The sequence below is a fragment of the Podarcis raffonei genome, chromosome 10, assembly GCF_027172205.1.
Source record: "Podarcis raffonei isolate rPodRaf1 chromosome 10, rPodRaf1.pri, whole genome shotgun sequence".
NCBI classification, from domain to species: domain Eukaryota; kingdom Metazoa; phylum Chordata; class Lepidosauria; order Squamata; family Lacertidae; genus Podarcis; species Podarcis raffonei.
The window spans coordinates 24,656,321-24,676,684 of NC_070611.1; the positions used below are offsets into that span (position 1 = coordinate 24,656,321).

The following is a 20,364-nucleotide window of genomic DNA, read 5'->3' on the forward strand; positions in this document are numbered from 1 at the left end:
CAGGCTGTGTCATTCAGATTTCTGTTTCTTGCTTCAAGTTTCCCCATAATAATGACAAATTAGAAGCAACTGGCTTGAAAAGACATGGAGTCTCTAGTTTGTCAGGAGACGTTTTGACTTTCAGAAGCCACACAAATATAACTTCTGTTTCCTTAGCAGCTTTAATTAATTAATGTTTTCTTAATTGGTTTTAAAGTGTATTTTGTGCATCACTTTGATCATTCATATAGAAAGCCAATTTATTTCTGGCAATGCAATCTGAGACCTGAATTGGTTCTTAAGAGTTGTTCAGAACGAGAGTAGGGATTGGCTGATTAAAATTGCCTCAGGTTTTGGAGTGATTCCGATTTAAAGTCATTATAGATCTGTGGAAGCCTTTGAGATAGTTCAGAATCCTTTAAACTGCTTCAAAGGGAGTTAAATGCGGGCCTGGCCATGGCAATTTTGGAGCATCTGGACTGAAACCACCTGAAGAGAAAGTCATCGCTCGAAAGTGCCCCAGAGACCTATTATTTCTGAATCAGAAGTACAATAATCCAGAAGAATTTTTAAGCAGCTATTCAGGTCAGCATGTCCTTTTATATTTCTTTATCTGCGCAGGATTTAATTCTCCATTTGTAGACAGAACAGGACCACCCTGAGGCTATGCAGGATGTCTGTAGAGGACTTTTAACGAACAAATCTGCACATGCAACTATAGATTGTTTATGGATGATTCTGTATCTGTGCCTATAAGATGGCCAAAAACCTCATATGAAAGCATTGTATCTCAGAAAGCAATAACATAACACATAACAGAGAAACCTCTCAGGAAGAAAGGAGAAGATCAGACCCATGTTTTCTTGTGATCTGCATGTCATTTCCCCCTTTTACACTGCAAGTCATTTCTTAACAACCATCACAGTAGAATCACGATGAAATAAGATGATGGCTATTCTATTTATTCAATTTCTTAGAAGTCTTCTACTAAAAATAGTCTCAGGTACAGTACATGCTGCAAACAATGGATTGTGCCCAAGTAAGTTTTACTTAGAGTAAACCCATTGAAATGAGCTAGTCATGCACATTAATTCCTATAGGTCTAATTTGATTCTGACCTACATAAGATACAACCCAATATTAAAAAATACAAGGATGAAAAATGTAGATAACAGCAACCAGCACATTTTTCAGTGTGATTCTAATAGCAATGCTACTGCCCACCAAGAAAATACAGATATTGTAAGTGGCACAAGGGAAGCCAATGTAAATGCCCAGAAGAATACAAAAATGTTGACAGCCAAATGCCTGGGGAAATGGGGACGATGTTGCCTCATGCCAAAAAGTTGTTAAAGGGTCTCAGAATCTGTCCATAGGCTTCTGGTAGGCTTATGTCAGAAGAGACATTCTGCAAGATAGTGGGGTCTTAGACAACTGTAAGAAGGCTTTATAGGTTAAAACCAACCCTTAGATTTGGGCTGCAAAAGATATTGTTAAGTGCAGCCAGAACAGCATTGGTATAATACGGTCAGACAAGCTGGTCCCTGCTAGCAGTCTGGTGGCTGTGTTCTGCACCAGCTGCGGTTTCCAGACTATCTCCAAAGGCAGCCCCACATAGAGAGCATTGCAGCTATCTAAGCTGCAGGTCACATGAGCACAGTCAACTGAAGCCAAGCTGTCCCCACCCAGATAGGGATGTAATTGGGCTAAGAGACAGCAGAAGGTTACAGGTGCCATTGAGGCCACCTGTCCCTCAAGTAACAGTGATGGATCCAGGAATCAGGTGACTCTTTGAGCTATGAATCTGCTTCTTCAAGAGGAGTGCAATCCTACCCCAAACTAGTTGACCACCACTTCTCTGGGCAGCATAAATCATTTGATAAATATACAAAACAATCCCACAGGCGCCTTCTCTGTTGTCTTTTTGGCACCTGCTAAAGACATTTCTCTTTCAACAAGCCTTCTAAACTATTCCAACTCGTATCTGTCTTGGAATATAATTGATTTTTATGTATGTGCTGCTGTTTTTAAGTGTTTTTATATTTATAATTAGTTTTTGTTTTGTTTTTAAATATGCAGATGTTCTTAACTACTTTAATATGTGTAACTGTTTTATATATGTTCTGTTATTGTAAATTGCTTTGGGATGCCTCATGGGAAGTAGTTTATAAACAAAAATAAATTATTATTATCATTAATTTCATTCTCTTGCACTCCTCTACAAAGGCTTTTGAGAGAGGTTTAATCTCTTGTGCATTAAAAAATGCTGGGTATAGCTACATTTTGGATTCTGGTGGCTTTAAAGCCATATTTCCAAATTATTACTGGGTAACTGATTGTTTATGTCCACTGTTTGGTTTCCTCAGCAACTAGTTGTAAGGGGGAAGGGGACACTTTTGCTATGGCAACCAGAACTGATTGCTTATTTTACAGCTTTGCTGGTCTCCATTGTAAAAGCAGTAGTTAGATAATACGCGCACAAAGGGCCAAATAAACATATGTTCTCTAATGGCATGCATTTGCAAGATTTCTCTTTCTGGGGGATGAGTAATCAATAAGACTGTTACTAAGTAGCTTATGGGTTCCAGCACTTTAAAGCGAAAACACCAGGTTTGGTTATGCTTTGCTGCTTGTGGATTTTCATAAAGGCAGAGCATGCTTGGAGATTAAAAGCTATTATTTGCTGGATACTAATGATGAGGTGGGGGGTTCTCCTCCCTGTTCCTCCTGAATTAAAGAATTTACTGCACAAGAGCACATTCATGCTGCTTCTTCAGGAATTTTGCCCACCCAGGTGACCTTCATAAATCCCAGAGAAATCGAACTTCTTACATTTTGACATTTTGTGACAGAGCTCTACAGAACCCCAGTTGATACCTGCTTGAGTCTAATCCAAAGTGCCCAGTAATGTCTCTTGTATGCACATTAGATTTTCTGCATGCCCATGCATTTATTTCCTTTATTCTATACATTTATATTCCGCCTTTCCTCCAAAGAGCTTGTGATTGAAATTAAATGAAATAAAGATTGAAATGTGTGTGAGAGGGGCTGAGCAAGTGAAGGCTGAAATGTGACGATTGTGTTTGCAAAAGAACCATGAGAAAAGGATGGAATTACATGTACACAGGAGCTATTACTATAACCGAGGACAAAAACAAGAAAGTTGTTATGCCTCATGATTAAAACCTGTAGAAGCTAGTAGAAAGAAGTATTGTCACATATAATCACCCTTTTGCTTCCCTTTGCTTGTAAGTGTTTAATGCCTGTTGTTGTTATTTTTGTTGTTGTTGTTGTTTTTCTTCATGTTTGAAGTGCCATTGCTCAACTACTTGCTGACAGAGGTTGTGTTGCACCAGCCTTGCAATGCCTAAATAAATGTCCTGTTTGACTGACAATTGGAGTCTGGATTTTACTGGCCGCCCAGGCTGAACCCACAGGGTATTGGGATAGTGAATTCCAATATTTCCCAACAAGCTCAAGGTGGCATACATCATTCTCAATTTGTGTTGCTTCGTTGGCCCAAGGTCATCCAAATAACTTTGTTTGTGTGATTATTTGAACCCTAGTCTCCCAGGCCCTAGTCCAACACCCTAACCACTACACCACACTGGATCTCAGCACCTCCTTGTGATGGGTCTGAATCGGCACCTAAAGTCCATTTCATTTCCAGAGTGGAAATGAAGACACATGGGCTGTGGGAAGACACAACAGAGGGTTTTGGTAAGAGGACCTCAGAAGCCTTAGTTCATAGACTGAGATTTCCACATGGTCCTTTGGATTGTGGTCTCCAGCTATTCATACAGTCATGTGGAATAACACAGTGTTAGAACTAGAAGGAATCTTGGACGTTATATCATTCAATCTCCTACCCAAATGCAAAAATCTTCCAATTACACCATCACTGTTAGATGATGATCCAGGCCCTACATAAACACCACTAGTGAAGGAGCATCTACTACCTCCTAAGACAGTCCACTCCTCTCCATTTCCCCAATTCAGCAATGAAGCAACTCACACTAGGAGCTTATATAGGATGTGGAGGCCCCACTGTTTCCTGGCTCTCAGACAGGCCCTGACTTGGGCAAGTGCCTTCATGTACTTCCCCACCTCTCAAGTAGCCTAATGTGCAATTAGTTCTGCCTCATTCTCCCCTGGGCAGCAAGGTTGGCATGGTGTAAACACACAGGCGGGAGCCCTGAATTGGCTCCAACGGCATGTTTGCACCATGCTGGTCTCTTCCCTCCGCCACTCCATCCAGGTATGCAGCAGCACCTCAGCCCAAGGGAGGTCAGGTGAGTGGTGCAACCTCACCATGCCATCTGTTGTGGGTGGTGAGGAGAATCTAAGTCAGTCAGAAATCCAAGCAGCTAGTATGGGGGCCTTCAGTCCTGCAGCAGGGATACTCAGATCTATTGACTTTTCAGGGACCCTGGCAGTGGGGAGCTCTGTTCCTCTTATGGGGCTTCAGGTTCAAAGTCTGAGCAGGGCCACACCCTGATGACTCCACTAGCCTCTCTTCTTGTTAAGACATTCCTCCTAATGTTTAGCCCAAATCTGTTTCCTTGCCATTTTCACCAATTAGTTCTAGTTCTGGCTGCTGGAGCAGCAGGGAACAAGTCTGCTCAGTCTTCTACGTGACAGTCCTGCAGATATTCTGAATTATTCCTTTTCCTCCCACTCCAAGGCAGGCAGGCAGACTGAGACCCATTTCTCAATCTGCAAAATAGCAATACTTATTACTAAACCTGACTGTTGAAAGAATGTATGAGTGTGATAAAGCAAGTCGCATATTAAAATTGCTACCTCCCGTCAGATAACACTGTATCCATTATGCTTTTGCTAATATATGGTACCAGGAAGACTGACGGCTCCATAACACTGTTACATTTGTACACAGAAGTTCCTCATATGTAGAAAATCGTGCGATTCCTGAATATGACAATCCACCACCTATGTAGATTGCTGTGGGTGACTAATTGATTGATTGATTGATTGAGTTTACTTATATGCTGCTTTCCACAATGAGCTGTGCTGTGGCTGGTCTTATTACACTTATTATGCGTGTATATGTTTTCTGTTCTGTTCTGCTCATGCGGAAGCACTGGCTGAACACAGCAAGATAGGCTGCAAGTGGTCAGCACCACGGACAGCTCAATGTGTGTGGTTGGGGGCAGCTGATGGTTATGAAGTCAAACCAACAAGCAGAGAACTTGGAGCGTTACTCTTGACAATTATCATGAGCCAACTGCAAGATTAACCTGTCCCACAGCCATGTGGGTATCTCAAGCTCTGCTTTCTTATAGGAAAACTGCTTGGGCTTAAGTAAGCTATGCCATATTCTGAATGTGCCTACACTGCCAAGGAAGACACTGGTGCCCCTATAAACCATAGTTTGTTCTAAGAATGAGTGTTCTAAGTCAGAGACGTAGGATATGGCAGGACTGCCTCCTCAGGCATAGCAGATGGCAGCACTGCAACCCCCCAGAGCTCCCCTTCCAAGTCAGCCTCTGGCAGTGGACTTACTTTGGAAACCGTCTCCTAGGTTGGTTCCTGAACCCAGTTTTCTTCCCATCCTGTGTCATCCTCTGAGGGAGCCTGAGAATTGGTCCCTAACTAGCTGGTACAACCCTATAGGTTGTGTAGAATTTTTCTACATAAAAGCGGCATGTAAAAGTGACTATGTAGGGATTTTTTCAATGTGTGAAGGATCCCTGATTTCCAATCCTTATTCCAAACAAAAATTAAAATGATTAAAACCATCACTATCCAGTACTTCATTCGTTAGTGTGTTGGGTTTCTTATGTTCTAGCCCCTATGAACTTTTGCCTATAGATTTTCTAGGACTAAATAAGCCTCATTGGATGTTTAACATACATGGAGAAGCAGAACCTTAGGATCTTTGTTGATCATTTGAAACTCCACTCAAAGTGGCCCAAACTTTGCAAAACTATAGATCCTTTGCAAGTCCATACTATCCTTTGACAATACTCAGACAAACCAAAATCACAACTGGTATACCAAATAAGGATCATGTTACTTCTTTCCTTAGTAATTCCGAGTACAAATCTGTGTCACCCAGAAAAGAAAGTACTATCTATGCAAATTGTTTCTTACATATGGCAATATACCTAAATAGAATATAGGCCAACTTCAGAAATGCAGCTTTCCTTTATTGCATAAGTCCCCCTCTTGCTTAGGAATTAGGTAGGAGAAATGGAGGGGAAGGCTCAGAACACATTTGCTAAAAGAAAGATTTGGCCAATTGCAGAAATGACCACAGCATGGCCCTTAAACTGCTGTTCCTTGGCTGTGTCATTGCAAAGGGGGACAAAGAATGGCCAGAGGGATCAGCAGCATTAGGCAAGCAATGTGACAAAGCCAAATGAAGGAGAAGGGAAACAAACTCCTAATAATGACACGGGCACATATGCTAATATATTTTATGGCACGCGTGCAGCATAATTTCACACTCTCAGAAATAAGCCCAGAGGCAAACTACACAAAGGAAGAGAAGTCTTATTTCCAGAATCATTATGATTATTCTTATAGTTGTTCCAGTGGGAGTATGCCACAGATGCCAAGTCCTTTCAGAAGTACATCGGTAAGCACAAACATTATTCTGTGAACTGCCCTGAGACCCCCGGGTATAGGGCGATATATAAATTCTAATAATAATAATAGTAATAATTGCTGGAGTTGACAAAAGAGTGTACCATTACTGGCAGGGAACTGAGTCTGTTTAACATGCTGCACATCTGCACACCTTCATATCTGGTAATCTCTTTCCTGCTAGCCAGGGAAATGTCAGCCCACTTAAAAGCTGCAGTTCCCCCTTTCTGGATAGGTGAACAAGCTTTCATCATCAGCTGAGCTTGGAAGCAGCTATTTTTAAGGTCAAGCCTGATGTGTAGAATACTGGTTGGTTGGTTGGTTGGTTGGTTGGTTGGTTGGTTGGTTGGTGTGACAATCACAAAGCAACCTTCTTTCCACTTTCCCACCCAGCTATGCAGAGCACTGATTGGCAGGCTCTCATGGCAATCATGAAGCCACTTATGCTGGTCACCCAGAGCTTTCTGGTGATGGTGGTGGTTGTTGGCAGTGCTGGTGAAGTCTTGGAAGCAAAGGCAGATAGGTTTGGCAGTGATGGTGGAGTTGGAAGATGCATGTTTCTCAGTAAGGAGAAGCTGTACCCAGTGTTTGAGAGAAACATGTCTGTCTCAGGCCTTAGAAAACTAAGAAGGAACGGGAGGTATAAGTTTTAGAACTGATCAACCATTTCTTCTTCTTTTTTGAGAAGGAATATTTGTTTTACAGGAAGCAGATTAGAGAAAGCTGAAGCATAAACTGCTGTTGCATAGAGTTTTAGCACTTAGTGATAGGTTGACATGCAATTTGTCTTTCTCAAGTAAAAAAAAAATACACACACACACTTGATTCGGCATCTCTAAATTATTTAAATGATTATTCAAGCTGGCATACCTTTGTTCTTCTTCTGTGATCGGAGGAAGCCAAGCTGACAGTAATGTTTTGGAGTGTCACAATCAGGTGGTGACGATCAGGCTGCCCACTTTAAGACAGGGGAAAATGTACCAGCTTGACATATTCTTACTGGCAGCATCATTGTTTCATCTCACACAAAAGGAACATGCTGCCATGTTATGGTTTTGACAGCCTACCTAGGGCGAGGGGGACAATTGCACTTAGCTAGCAACTTATATTGCAAACACGCTGAGAAACATAACCCACTTTCGCAAAGATCAACATAAACCTTTTTATTATAATTGACAATGCAGTTGGAGCAATATGGATTTTTCTTCCACGCGTTCTGTTGTTAGGATATGGTTACGGGTGCTGTGACTTTGAAATATTTTCCTCCCTGGCCTAATAAATAGCGGGAGACACATTAAAGACGTGAATTTTCCAAACTAAAAGCTGCTGGAGGATTGATTTATTTCCATGTGTCCTGTGAGCAACAGACTGAAGACACAATCTACCCCCATGTTCTTCTGCCCAAGTCCCATTGAAATGAATGGGGATGGTGAAAGAGAATTATTGTCAATCTCATGCAAGCACTTCTGCTGCAAAAGGGTTATTAGATTAAATGCAGGTCCAAATATTGGCCATTCTATTCCCCTAGCTTTGGTGCATTCAATACAGTGGCATTGGAAGAGGATGGAATGTCTCTTGGTACCTTGATCTTAAAGGAGCAGACCAGCAAGCTCAATGCAGCCCACTGTGGCGATCACACAGGGTCCCCGGACGTTTAATGGTCTATTGATCCCTGTGCCACCACTGTGCTCGCTTCCCCGCTCCCCCCAACCTGTTACTCTCGGGTAAAACACTGAGTCCAGACAGTTGATAAAAGTGAACCAAATAAACAAGTTTATTTTATAAACATTAACAAGTTTGTGGTTTCTCAGATAATATTCCTGGTCAGTATCTTAACTTTAGTTTCTTTACTGGCCTATACCTTCCTAATACCTTCTGACTGATTATATCAACTGTTTGACTGACTCCTCTTAACAAATTCTCTTGCTCCCTCCCATCAGACTAGCCCAACCCACAGACTTATCCTCTCTGTCTCTTCTTACTCCAGACTGTCTTCTCAACCACCCTAACTCTAACTCCTCCCCTTGGCTTCCCATTGGTTAGTCATTTTACAATTAGTTAACCCTTTCCTTATGAACCCAGTATGATGTCACACACCTAGGAGGGCAAACGCCACACCCACTGTCTAAAAACAATATGCAAGTTGTGGAGTGTGTGTAAGGGGTGTGATGCCCACAGGGTTCTGTGCAAGCAGGATCCAGGATCACCTGTGGTGCTCTGGACATACAACTGAATTGTGAGCATAACATAACATATCTGTAACTATGCATCCACACAGGGGCAAAACTAGGCTTTATTTCACCCGGATAAAAGAGCCAGTTTGGCAACCCCCACATGCATTTGTGAACACACACACACAGGCTGGGAGCCTCAATAGCATCCCCCTGGAGGCTTCACCTGGGGCCCAAAACCCAGCTAGTCCCCCTGTGCCTACAGCATTGCATCCACACTGCATTGCTCAGTCTAGCTCCAACTGCTTTGATCCTTTTAAAAAACACACACACAGCAAGAAAAAACAAATGGACATCCTTATCTGGGACTGATAGTTATGTGCTACTAGAGCAGGACTGGGGCTATAATATCTAGGCATGCAGCTTGGGGAATTTTCTGCCCCGAGCATAAAGAAATGATAAACAGATATCTGTATGCCACCGCTGCCGCCCCCACAATAAAACAGTTTTCTTTTAAATGATTTAGCTACCAATATCAGTTTTGTTTCCATAATATTAGCTATAAATCTGGATTTACAATTACTTTTAGGTATAATATCCATACCCTTGCTGAAACAGAGACATAAGCCTACTGCCAGTTTAAGAGCTTTGTCATAAGAGTAAATTATTCTGATACGATTTCATATTCTCTCTCTCTCTCTCTCCACCTTTTGTGAAGAGAATGAATATTTCTTAGACTCCGCTCTGCCTTTGCTACAGTCTGTCACCAGAATGAGTTATCACCAAATTTTAATGCTCCTATATTGAGCATTTTTATTCTCATTATATTCTCCCTCCTTTCCCCCCCTTAATCTAGTGAGAAAAATTATAATAATAAAAGAGGAAAATAGGAGGACATTTATCCATTCCCTTGACACTCTTGACACAGGAGCCTGGACAGAAAGTACATCAAACTATATTATACTAAATATAATGATGCAGCAAGAATGAAGGTTAAAATTAGTTCATTCTCTTGGTTCACCTTCAGGGCCTGAGAAGGGACTTCAATGGCCAGCATCACTTTCAATTAAAGAAAGAGACGGGAACAAAATACCATCAATGGCTACTTTGAAGTACACTGTGGAATTGTTTTTTTAAAAATTAAGCTGGACTTTATTGGCCACTTTGGTGTAACAAGGTGGAGAAGTGAAAACATAATATTATTTCTATAACTTCAAAGTGGCAATCCTAATCATCCATCCTAGGAAGTAAATTCCTTTGAAGTTGGGCTAGGAAGGTGAATATATGGCAGAATATACACATTACCAGCTTACAACACAGCTAGGTTGTTCTCCCCCCCTCCCCCATGTGGATCAAAGCTGGGGTTATGGGGTGGGAACGCATCATTACTTCATAAGAAATCATAGCATGGATATGGATCAGGGCTAATGTTGTATGTACACCACTTCCCAAAGAAGCGTTGGAAGCGCACTGAATGCAGAGCAAACGAGAATATGTAATGTACACACCCTAAGTCTGAAAAGAGCCTGTGCTTCTTAAAATATGACCATGTTTACCAGCCCTGTTACATAGGGGTCTATTGGGTGCTAAGGATCTTACAAAATGTTGGGTAAATTCAGACAACCCATCAGACCCCCCCCCCATCCCCAAAGTGTCCCTATTTTCCAGGGACAGTTCTGGATTTACAGAAGCTGTCCCAGTTTCTGATTTGATTCCGGAAAGCCCTGCTTTTCCTTAGGGCCTCCCTATTCTCATCAAAGAAATGGTGGAGGGTTATGCGACCTCTGAGCCAAGGAGATAAGTAATTATACAACCTTTAGAAGATATCTGAGGGCACCTCTGTATAAGGAAGTTCTTTGATGTTTAAAATTTTATTATGTTTTTATATACAGTATGTCGGAAGCTGCCCAGAGTGGCTGGGGCAACCCAATAATATGGGTGGAGTATAAATAATAATAATAATAATAATAATAATAATAATAATAATGTAATAGGATATCCCTATTTTCATCGGAGAAATGCTGAAGGATATGTAACCATTTACCAGAGTGTACCTGTGCAACTTGGTAAACTGGTTGATGTCCTGTCAAAATGGGTTGGCATAATAGGCATGGTATCAATTTTATTTGATTCAGTAAACTTATCAGCTCACATCCTGGCAAACGTCAGTTTGGAGGGGCCTTGGCAACATGATTTCTGCTGGGTCTCTCCTAAATCAGTGAGTCACTAGCCCAAAGCTTACCTGGCAGTAGCAGTGGGCAGCTCTAAACCATGATTTTCAATTTATTTCTGGATGAGGCAGCATGCTGGTATTTTAAATACCCAGCACAGGGGACTAGAACTACAGATCAGAATGACAAGCAGAAAATATTCAATTTAATATGTCAATTAGGAAATCAATTCAATAGGGTTTGTTTAAGATACAAAGTACAATGTTGCCATAAAGAACACAGGTGAAATGTAAAGTGTTAAGTTCACAATACAGTATCGAAATTATACAAGTACTGTAATTTTTATTAAAGGGGCAGGGGGTACCAATAAGTTTGCTTACATGTTATACCACTTAGCTGTGGGGTGTGAAATGGTTTTGGTTGATAAAATGTGAGTAAACGTATTTGACACTTTCTAAAAGCTGATTGATCAGGAAGTCAGCATGCCCTAAAATATGGAAAGAGTTATCTGAACCCAGAAAAGCACAAAGGTGGGAAGCAATGATACCATCACCTGTGGTCACTTTTTATATCCTTTGCTCTTTTACCGGAGCAATTTTACAAAGTCATCTCTCAATTCTTAAAAGAAAATAACACTCCAAGTATAGAACTCACCACCATCTGGGACACCTTTAAATGTGTTTCCTAAGGGTGATTTATAAGTGCCACTTCACTCATTAAAGCAGACAAAGAATCGGCCAGGGACAGCTTCCTGCCAGATATTAGAATACGTAGAAACTGGGCTTAGGTACTATGTCTACAACCAGAAATATGCTTTATCATTCGGAAATTTAATAAAACACGAAAAGGCCCTCCATATTCGCAGAGTACAATATTATGAACATGGCTGTAGGCCAAGCCTTCTATTAGGTGAACAGTACAGGGCTCGGAAACTGTGCAAAATGATGCATTTCATAAAAATAAAATCCAGCCACTAAATCAGAAGATATGTGTATGATTTCCTGAATTACATAAACATCTCTATCAATCAGGCAGGCCAACCTTAGAAAATATTAGTTCATATATTTATTAGATGTCTAGCCTGGCTTTCCGCCCAGGAGCAGAATGTCCAAGAATCCCTTACCAACTCTTACCTGGAGGCTCTATCAATGAGTCCTTCCCTTATGGATGTTGTGAGTTTGCAGGTGGTTCAGTCTGGGTGGAACCCTGGGTCCCTTCCCAAACCTTCATTTTTGTATCTGTGAAGGTAGAATGCACAAAAGGAAAACTGGTCCTGAAAACTGGTCCCTTTACCGAGGTAAAGGCTGTAGCTGGCCAGTTAAGTGCTCATCAGCACCTGCCCTGTGGAACTCCCTCCCACCAGATGTCAAAGAGAAAAACAACTACCAGACTTTTAGAAGACATCTGAAGGCAGCCCGGTTTAGGGAAGCTTTTAATGTTTCATAGACTATTGTATTTTAATATTTTGTTGGAAGCCGCCCAAGTGGCTGGGGAAACCCAGCCAGATGGGTGGGGTATAAATAAAATATTATTATTATTATTATTATATTATTATTATTATTATTATTATTATTATTATTATTATTATTATTATTATTATCTCAAGGAATGATGGCGCTCTCCAAGAAAGGGGTTAGGCATTCCCACCCACTTTCCTCACCTGGCTGGAGGCTAGTGATCTCAGGGGAAAGAACAGTAGCACACACACAAAATTAAGTAAATAAATAAAAAATACTTAACTAAAAATAGGAATAATCAGAATATTTGAGATTGAAATGCTCACTGCAATGGAAAAAAGGATGAATTTTGAGAAGGGAGTGCTGAAAAGGTTTTTGGCAAATCCAAGAAAACTTGTTTTAGATTATTATTTTTTTAAAAAGATGGGAGGGTTGTGTTCTTTGTAATTTTGCTAAACATACTTGTTAACTGCACGGAAGGTACTCCCTGATGTTAATTTTATTTAACTTCCTAGTTTTCAATTGACTGACGATTTGGACAGATTTTACTGAGAAGCTGGGAGTCGAAAGAAAGTGAAAACAACTGTTGTCGAGACATTCCATTCCGAATCTGCAGCTAGACAGAGCCGGACGGAGGTTGATGAAGGGTGGGTTTCCTTCTCCCCTAACACAGATCCTGACTATGCTCATGGTAGGGGTGGCTGGAGCTGGCAACCCTAAAAGCGTATCCCTGTAACCTAGAACTTGGACAGTATGGTCGCAACGCCAGAACCAAGAATGCAGTGGGGAAAACATCCGCTTATGTTGGCTTATAGCTCTTTTCAAGCATTGCATTAGGGCGATTCCACACCCACCTTCCACTTGCCGTACAGCGCTTTCTTTTCACAACATAATTATTAGGCTCACGGAGTCTGCTGCTGCTCCCACACCGGTGTCAAAAGCCGACAATGGATTCAATTAGTCGGTCAGCAGAAATCCGCGAGCCTTCAAAAAGCAGCGTGAAGTCTGCAATCCATCACGCAAACCTCCTTTTTTAATTTTCTGTTTCTAATCCTATCCTCAAGCAGCGCCAAGCAACCGAAAGCTGGAAGGGGGAAAAGGCAAGCATTGCAAACGGCTGCTTTCCTTCTCCTCTGACTTCATCATAATCCAGTAGCGCTGAAAACCTGCTCGGGATTTCTAGCAAAAGCCCTAACCGGGGCGGTTAATCAAGGGTTAACAGGGAAGCCCCCGCAATGCATGACGGGAGTTGTAGTCGCCGGCGGTTCCGAAGGGCGCAAACCAATCGCTCGCCCTTCCTCTTTCCCTGCCTGTAATGGCCGCTTCCAGGAAGGTAAGGCGAGTTTGGCTCCCGTGCTACTCAAAAGGGATCGGTGGGCAGACGGGGCGCCGGAGGATCCGGTGCAGCCGCTCTGGGGTTTCAAGTTGCCCGAATGCTTTTCAAATCGCCCTTTTCCCCGTTTGGAGCAAAAACTTGACAGGTTGAGCCCCCAAGTTGCTCCCAATTGCAGCTTAAGTTTCTTTTCTGGCCATGTCGTGTGTCGCTGCGCGTGACTCCCAAGCTCGGAGCTTTTCCCTCCTGGCCTCGGGTGGTTTCAGGATGATTTGATTTGCCTGATTTATGTGTTTTCTCCCATATTCTTTTTTAGTAGTAGGCGTTGTCCAGGACGGCTGTCAGCTTCCTAAGATCCCAGCGCCAGCCACTCCAGGGAATACCCTAAATACACAGGCTGTTACCCCCCGGTAAGGTACTGCTTGTTGTGTGTTCGTGGGACTGCCGTGTTATCCAAGGATATAGCTTGCTCTCTTCCTACAGGGGTAGTTAGCCATGTTGGTTTGCTGTAGCAACAGAAACTGCAGAGTCCAGAGTTAGGGCATAAACTTTCCATGGGCTGGAATCCCCTTCAAACCATGCTTCCTTAAATATTAAGCATTGCTTACTTTTAAGAGAAGTATCCTATCCCTTGTTGATTTGAGAAGGGGAGGGATCGCAGTGTGCACATCTCACCTTGTCTACTTACAAGTAAGCCCTGTTGAATTCAGTGAATCTGCTCATAGCTGTCAACGTTTCCCTTTTTTAAAGGGAAATTCCCTTATTCCGAATAGGATTCCTCACAAGAAAAGGGGAAAGTTGACAGCTATGTATCTACTCCCAGGTATGTGGGTTACGGATTGTAGTCTTAGTCCGCCATTTAGACCTTAGTGTTTGCTTTGTTGCTAGAAGAAAATCCTCTGTTATTGTATCCTTGTATATACACCTGTCAAAATGTTTTACTGTTTAAATGTTTTGCTGTTTTTCTGGGAGTCGGTAGGAAGAGGATAGAGAGTTCTGTTCCCATTGCAGAACCCTGCTGTATTTTTATGAAGCATGTGGATGAGGGAGCATTTCCTGCTGTGGTATAGGAAGTTGCCGTATACATTTGTTCCATCTAGATCAGCTGCCTGCTGGCAGCTCTCCAGGGTTTTGAGCAGAGAACCTTTCCTAACCAACCTGGAGATGTTGGGGATTGGACCTGAGGCCTTGTGATTGCAAAGTTTGTGCCCTACCGCTGACCTCAACCCACTTGGGGTCTCTGGCAGGCACAGAGGCAATGGGATGCTTCCCCTTTCCTCCTCCCGCCTCGACACATGCCTGCATGAGTTTCTTGTATTTTATGACTACCAGGCTAGTGTTATTGTAAAGGGGTGTCCCTCATTCTGAAACACTATGGCCTCATATGTTGTAACGGCCATTGTTTATCTCATGCAGCATAGCCCTTGAATACATTTTTTTAAAAAAAAACTTTGGCCTTGAAAATATAAGTTTGCCCCCTCCATTAAAGTGGGGGGGGGGTAGAAAAGAAGTGTGCCCCTTACTTAGTGGACTGTATTTGGCATCATAACAATAGGCCCTGCAAATATATCTTTATTTCACCAAACAGTTACTTGGCCTAAATATTCTTCAATAGGAAATTTGATCTGGCAGTATTGTGTGCATGTCCTCAAACATGCATACTGATGAATGTGAGGGTGCTTGAGGGATGGGGATAATGAAAAGCAAAAGGACACAGCTTAATTTGCTGTGTTTAAATAAAGCATTGTATTAGTAAACTAACAGGGAATGTCTGTTTTTAGAAACCAATAAACATTTTGTTTTTTAAATAGTACAGTTTACGAGTTTGGACCTATTGTGCCAAAAATGGGGCAAAATCACATTTTGATCCACCATCTTGGATCAAATTGGTGCCTGGCATCCTAATAGCAACTAAGTTTGCCGCCCCCATCTCGGAAACCCTCATGCAGAGTTTCGCAATGCTATCTCAACAGAGAGCCAAGCCTGTGCCAAAAAATGGGTGCAGTCACAGAAAAGTCACGTGTCAGCCAGCCATCTGGATTCAAAATGGCAGCCAGCAACTAAACATGGACAGGTAGCACAGCCCCCACCTCAGAAATGCCTCGTGCCAAGTTTAGCAATGATATTTTGAGAGGCGTCCGAATGTGTAGAGAACAGCGGGACAGAGAAACCCCTTTTCAAAATATATAGTAGATGAGCTGTCATTTGTATTGTAGTTCTTTTTTTAAAAATGTTAATGCAGATTTCACTTCAGATTATCAATCTGCAGTACCTGTTCACTGTTTCAGTCAGTCTGCTGTGGCCTCCACATTACTCCATCCATCACAGTTGTCATGAAGAAAATTGTCAATAAATGAATTCTCAATAAATGCATGTTCTTTCATCAAAATAGCTCAGTTGGTAGTACATAAGGTTCTAAATCTCAGGGTCGTGGGTTCAAGCCCCGTGTTGAGCAAAAAGATTCCTGCATTGCAGGCGGTTGGACTAGATGATCCTTGTGGTCCCTTCCAACTCTACAATTCTAGGATTCTAGTGAGCTGGGATTTCCATAACACATTAGCTATTCTAATAGTTGCTGTGCAAACCAATACATTTAGCATAGTGGCACAAATAATTTGGAACGCTGTATTGAAATGAGACAAACGCCCTCCATTGTGATATTTCACCACCTGCTGAAAACATTTTTATTTCGTCGGGTGTTCTTAAGAGAATTAATTTGATTTGGTAATGTGCTCTCTACTTTATGTTCTTAGAATTTTAAGTTGTTTAATTATTGTATGCTGCTATGATTTATTTGGGGGGGGGGAAAGATGACAGTTTTTAAGTATTTTTATCAATAATAAACTAAATCCTGAGATAATAAGCAACCAGTAAGTATCTCACTCTGTCATCTTCTCCTTTCTCCCTATTCTCTGCATTGTTCAACTAATCATTTCTGAAGCTCAGGCACAAGTGCCTGTTACGTAGGTAGCCGAAATGGCAACTCTCATGCACCAGAGGAAAGTATCAGCAGACTTGGCAAAGCCCCAATATTTTCTGACGTACAAAAATTATGGTGAAAAGCTCCTGAGAGGAGGGGCAACCCCAAACACAGCTCAGGGGAGACTGAGCATGCTCAGTGGTCAGAAAATACAAAATAACTGTGGGGAGGTGGACAGCAAGGCATGCATGAGGGGAGGGTGGGATGTATCGGCGTGTTGAAGGGCATGGCTGACTGGAATAGTGAAAACGCCACACTGAAACATTTTGTTGCTGGTCCGACTTGTCTCTTTCTGATGGCTTGAAAGGTTCCTGCCAATCATAAGCAACACCTCACAAAGTGGGTGAGAGCAGAAGTACTACATTTTTTTAGCAATACTCAAAAGTCATGCCAGTTGTGAAGTCATGCCAGTTGTGACAAACTTTCCCTCTCTTTCCCACCCCTCTTGTGTTTAGCCTTTCGCTCAGGTTCATCGGATCGACAATGATTGGGAACATGGGCGCTACTGGGAACGCTTCCCATCTCTTCTTGGTGCTTTTATCACTCCTGATCGGGCTGCCTGTTGTGGCAGCTATGGATACGGGCGATGCATTAGCCCTACTCCTGGTTATGTTTCTTAGTTGCATTGGATTATGTGCCTGCCTGGGCTTATATGCGAGGAAACGCAACGGAGAGCTATGACTGAAGAAAACGATGTCCCGGTCAAGCATAGCTACCTTGTTTGATGAGTTTCTGGCTGTTTCCAATACTGGAGTACGACTCATCGAATCCTTATTGCCATGTGGTGTTCAGGAACAAGGACTGTGTCTGACTGGAAGATTTTGGAGAATTGCACCCCACGCTCATAGGAAGACAAATATTTAATATTTCTTGGGATTAAGATGCTGCCTTAAAAGGGGGGAAAGTCTTGTTTTGATTGAATAGGGGAAATTATCATTTCTGAATGTGAATTTATATTAACTGAGGTACAGTGGAGAATTTGTGGCGGGGAGGAGAGGCAGTCTGGATGGAGATTAGTGTAAAGAAACACCAGACTATACAGCACTGGAGAATAAATAAAGACGCAGAACTAGTTCATTTAGAAACTACTTTGATTAGCTTCCTGTGATTAAATGTGTATCTCTTTTAACTTTCCCCAAATTAATATATATATATATATATGTTTGTTTGTGGTTAGGTTAAGCTACTGTTTACCTTCCTAGTTTTGTTATGTATTCATTTTGGGACCGTCCTGGTATAGGTAATTTTGCAGACTTTGGTTGTTTTCGGGTACAATCTATTGGGAGCATATGTTACTCAAGCTTTGTTGAAGCACAATTATGGTTTTTTTTCTGGTATGCTTCCTTTTCTTAATTTCAGTAGAACTTGCATGAAAGTTTCTGATAGATTAGGCTCTCAATTGTTCAATCAAAATATTTCCAGGGGAGGATGTTTGAATGACCAAATATATTTTCTATATATCCTTTTTTTATTACGATGTTTTATTGTTTGCAGCGTCATGTTCAGTATTTTAAAGATACTCACTGTGGTGGAAGCTTTCAGTATTTTAAAGGTGTTTAACAAGGTTAAGGGTCACTGATAACTCAACCAGATGATTATCCTGGGTCTTCAGGTGTAACTAAATCAATAAACTCCACAAGTTGTATGTTTTAAATGGCAGCATGCAAGCTTTCTTAGTTTGTGTGCTTAATTCTTCAGGGCTTGAGGAGAAAGTCTGTCTAAATTTAGTCAAGATCCCGACTGAATCCAGTGCTTAAAAAAGAAAGAAACCAACAAATAGGGATAGTGGGATAGGCATGTTTAGCTTGATCTTGTAAGGCAGTTGTTACTTTCTGTTACACAACTGGAAGAGTCTGAACATGACATAATATAATTAAGTCAGGAATAAGCATGGGTAGGCAACCATTGACCCTCCCAATGTTGAGCCACATTTTCTGTCATCCTTGTCCATGCTGGCTAGGGTTCCAACAAAATCTGGAGCTCTGCAGGTTCCTTGAACCTTTTCCAGTGGAAGGACCTCCAGTCTTTGGTCCCAAGAGCCCAGTAGGTATGTTTGCTGTGAGATTGTATGAAGCTTTGCTCTTTTGCAGAGGCAAGGTCTAGTCACGGTAATGTCAACCTAAGAAGACAGGACAGAATAGGAACAAGCAGAGTTACAGGTTGGCAGTCTTGGTGAGCGACTCCAGAACTTGTAGGAGGCCACTAGAAATGGGTTACAGAAGACTGAAACCACAGAGGCAGGGTGCGCCTATTCTTTTCTCTGCCATTACAAGCAGTTGTGTTTGGTAGCACCTTTGGAGTTGTTGCAAGTCTGACTTGCAGAGAAGAATCAGCCATAGCATTTAAACAAAGAGCCTCTGAGCTGCTTTCTGGTATCTTTGTGGTAACTCTTCAAGATGTTGATGAGAGCTGGTTGAGTGGGTTATGAAGCTTTGCCTGTTACTGGTCTTGCAGTCTGCCTTTCTTTTGTATTGGGTCTCATGCAGGCCTGATGTACATAGGGAAATGTAAACATCCATCAAGGGCAAACCTTCCTGCTGCAGCTATTGACCAGCTGGTTTTCATTTACTGCATATTTTTCTAGTTTCAAAGTCACTAGAATACGCTTTCTAAGGTCCTTGATCTAGCTTTGTCTCCCAGTAAATTGCCTCAAGGCAAAAACTGGTGTAGCATCTACCAAGCGTCACTAAGAGGTATGGTACAAGGATTCTTCCTAAAACTTCACTCCCCGCTTTTGAAATCAACTCGTATTAGCATGCTTTCAAGAAATTCTGAAATGTATCTGTTTGTGTCCCTCCACTCATGAAAGACTCCTTGATCCACTGGAGCAGCTTTTCCCAAATTTGGGTCTCCAGCTGTTTTCTGGCTAAGATTTCCATCATCCCTGACCACTGGTCTTGCCAGAGAGGGATGATGGGAGTTGTAGTCCAAAAACAAGTTTGTGAAACCCTGCATTGGAGGCTTTAGTGAATAGCAGTGAGAGTTGATGCTCACTTACTCTCTTCCCCTGGTAGCCCCTACTGTAAATTTGTTTCAGGGTGTGGGGGCCCTTTGGAATAGTGTGGGAAGGGGCACAGGGGGCTGCAGAAGAAAGAGGAAATTTGTAAAAGCCGTCTCCCTCCTTCCATTCACTGAGGATTTTAGGGAGCCAAGAACTTTCCATGAGCAGAGGAACACAATTTGATACAACCGAAAGGCTTTCCCAGCCGTGGTTCAATACAGCTTAAATGTTGTAGGTCACCGTAGAGATTCACTTTGGTTGCTTCTCAGTGTGTTCCTTTAATGTGAGAATCACTGGATATTGTGACTTCTGTATGATAACCCTTTCTAAAGCAAGCCGGAGGGCAGCTGTCTTTTTCATCGCCTAGTAGGGAATATGAAGCCAAAGAAAAGTGTCGTTTTCCTTTCCGTGGTTTGTTTTTGTGCATTGTTGAATTAGTTTTTCCTTACACAAGCGTCATACTTGCAACCCCCTCAAATGCTATCCATTTTCAGAACAGGCTTTTGATCAAAACAATGGTTTCTCTCTGTGCCCCTTCATTTGGTATCTCAGTTCTTACAAGCTACAAGAACAAAATCTTGGCAGTTGCGCTTGCTAGCCTGTGAGATTCTCCTCCCACCCCGGTTTTGTTTCTCATATTTTTAATAAAAATTATTCTTTTCA

At 41.9% G+C, this 20,364-nt stretch overlaps 1 protein-coding gene across 3 annotated transcripts; it reads left to right on the plus strand.

Annotated features, from left to right (window-relative positions):
* Nucleotides 1-13,349: 13,349 nt before the first annotated feature.
* Nucleotides 13,350-20,364, plus strand: SMIM30 (small integral membrane protein 30). Of its 3 annotated transcripts, none has more exons than XM_053405764.1 (3): nucleotides 13,350-13,720; nucleotides 14,040-14,130; nucleotides 17,156-20,364. In XM_053405764.1, exons 1-3 carry the CDS (start codon nucleotides 13,627-13,629, stop codon nucleotides 17,379-17,381), a joined length of 411 nt encoding a protein of 136 aa, XP_053261739.1. In that variant the 5' UTR covers nucleotides 13,350-13,626; the 3' UTR covers nucleotides 17,382-20,364. The 3 variants fall into 3 exon arrangements, with proteins under 3 accessions (XP_053261739.1, XP_053261738.1, XP_053261740.1); XM_053405763.1 differs by having other exon boundaries at nucleotides 13,589-13,720; nucleotides 14,037-14,130; XM_053405765.1 differs by lacking the exon at nucleotides 13,350-13,720 and adding an exon at nucleotides 13,763-13,868 and having other exon boundaries at nucleotides 14,037-14,130.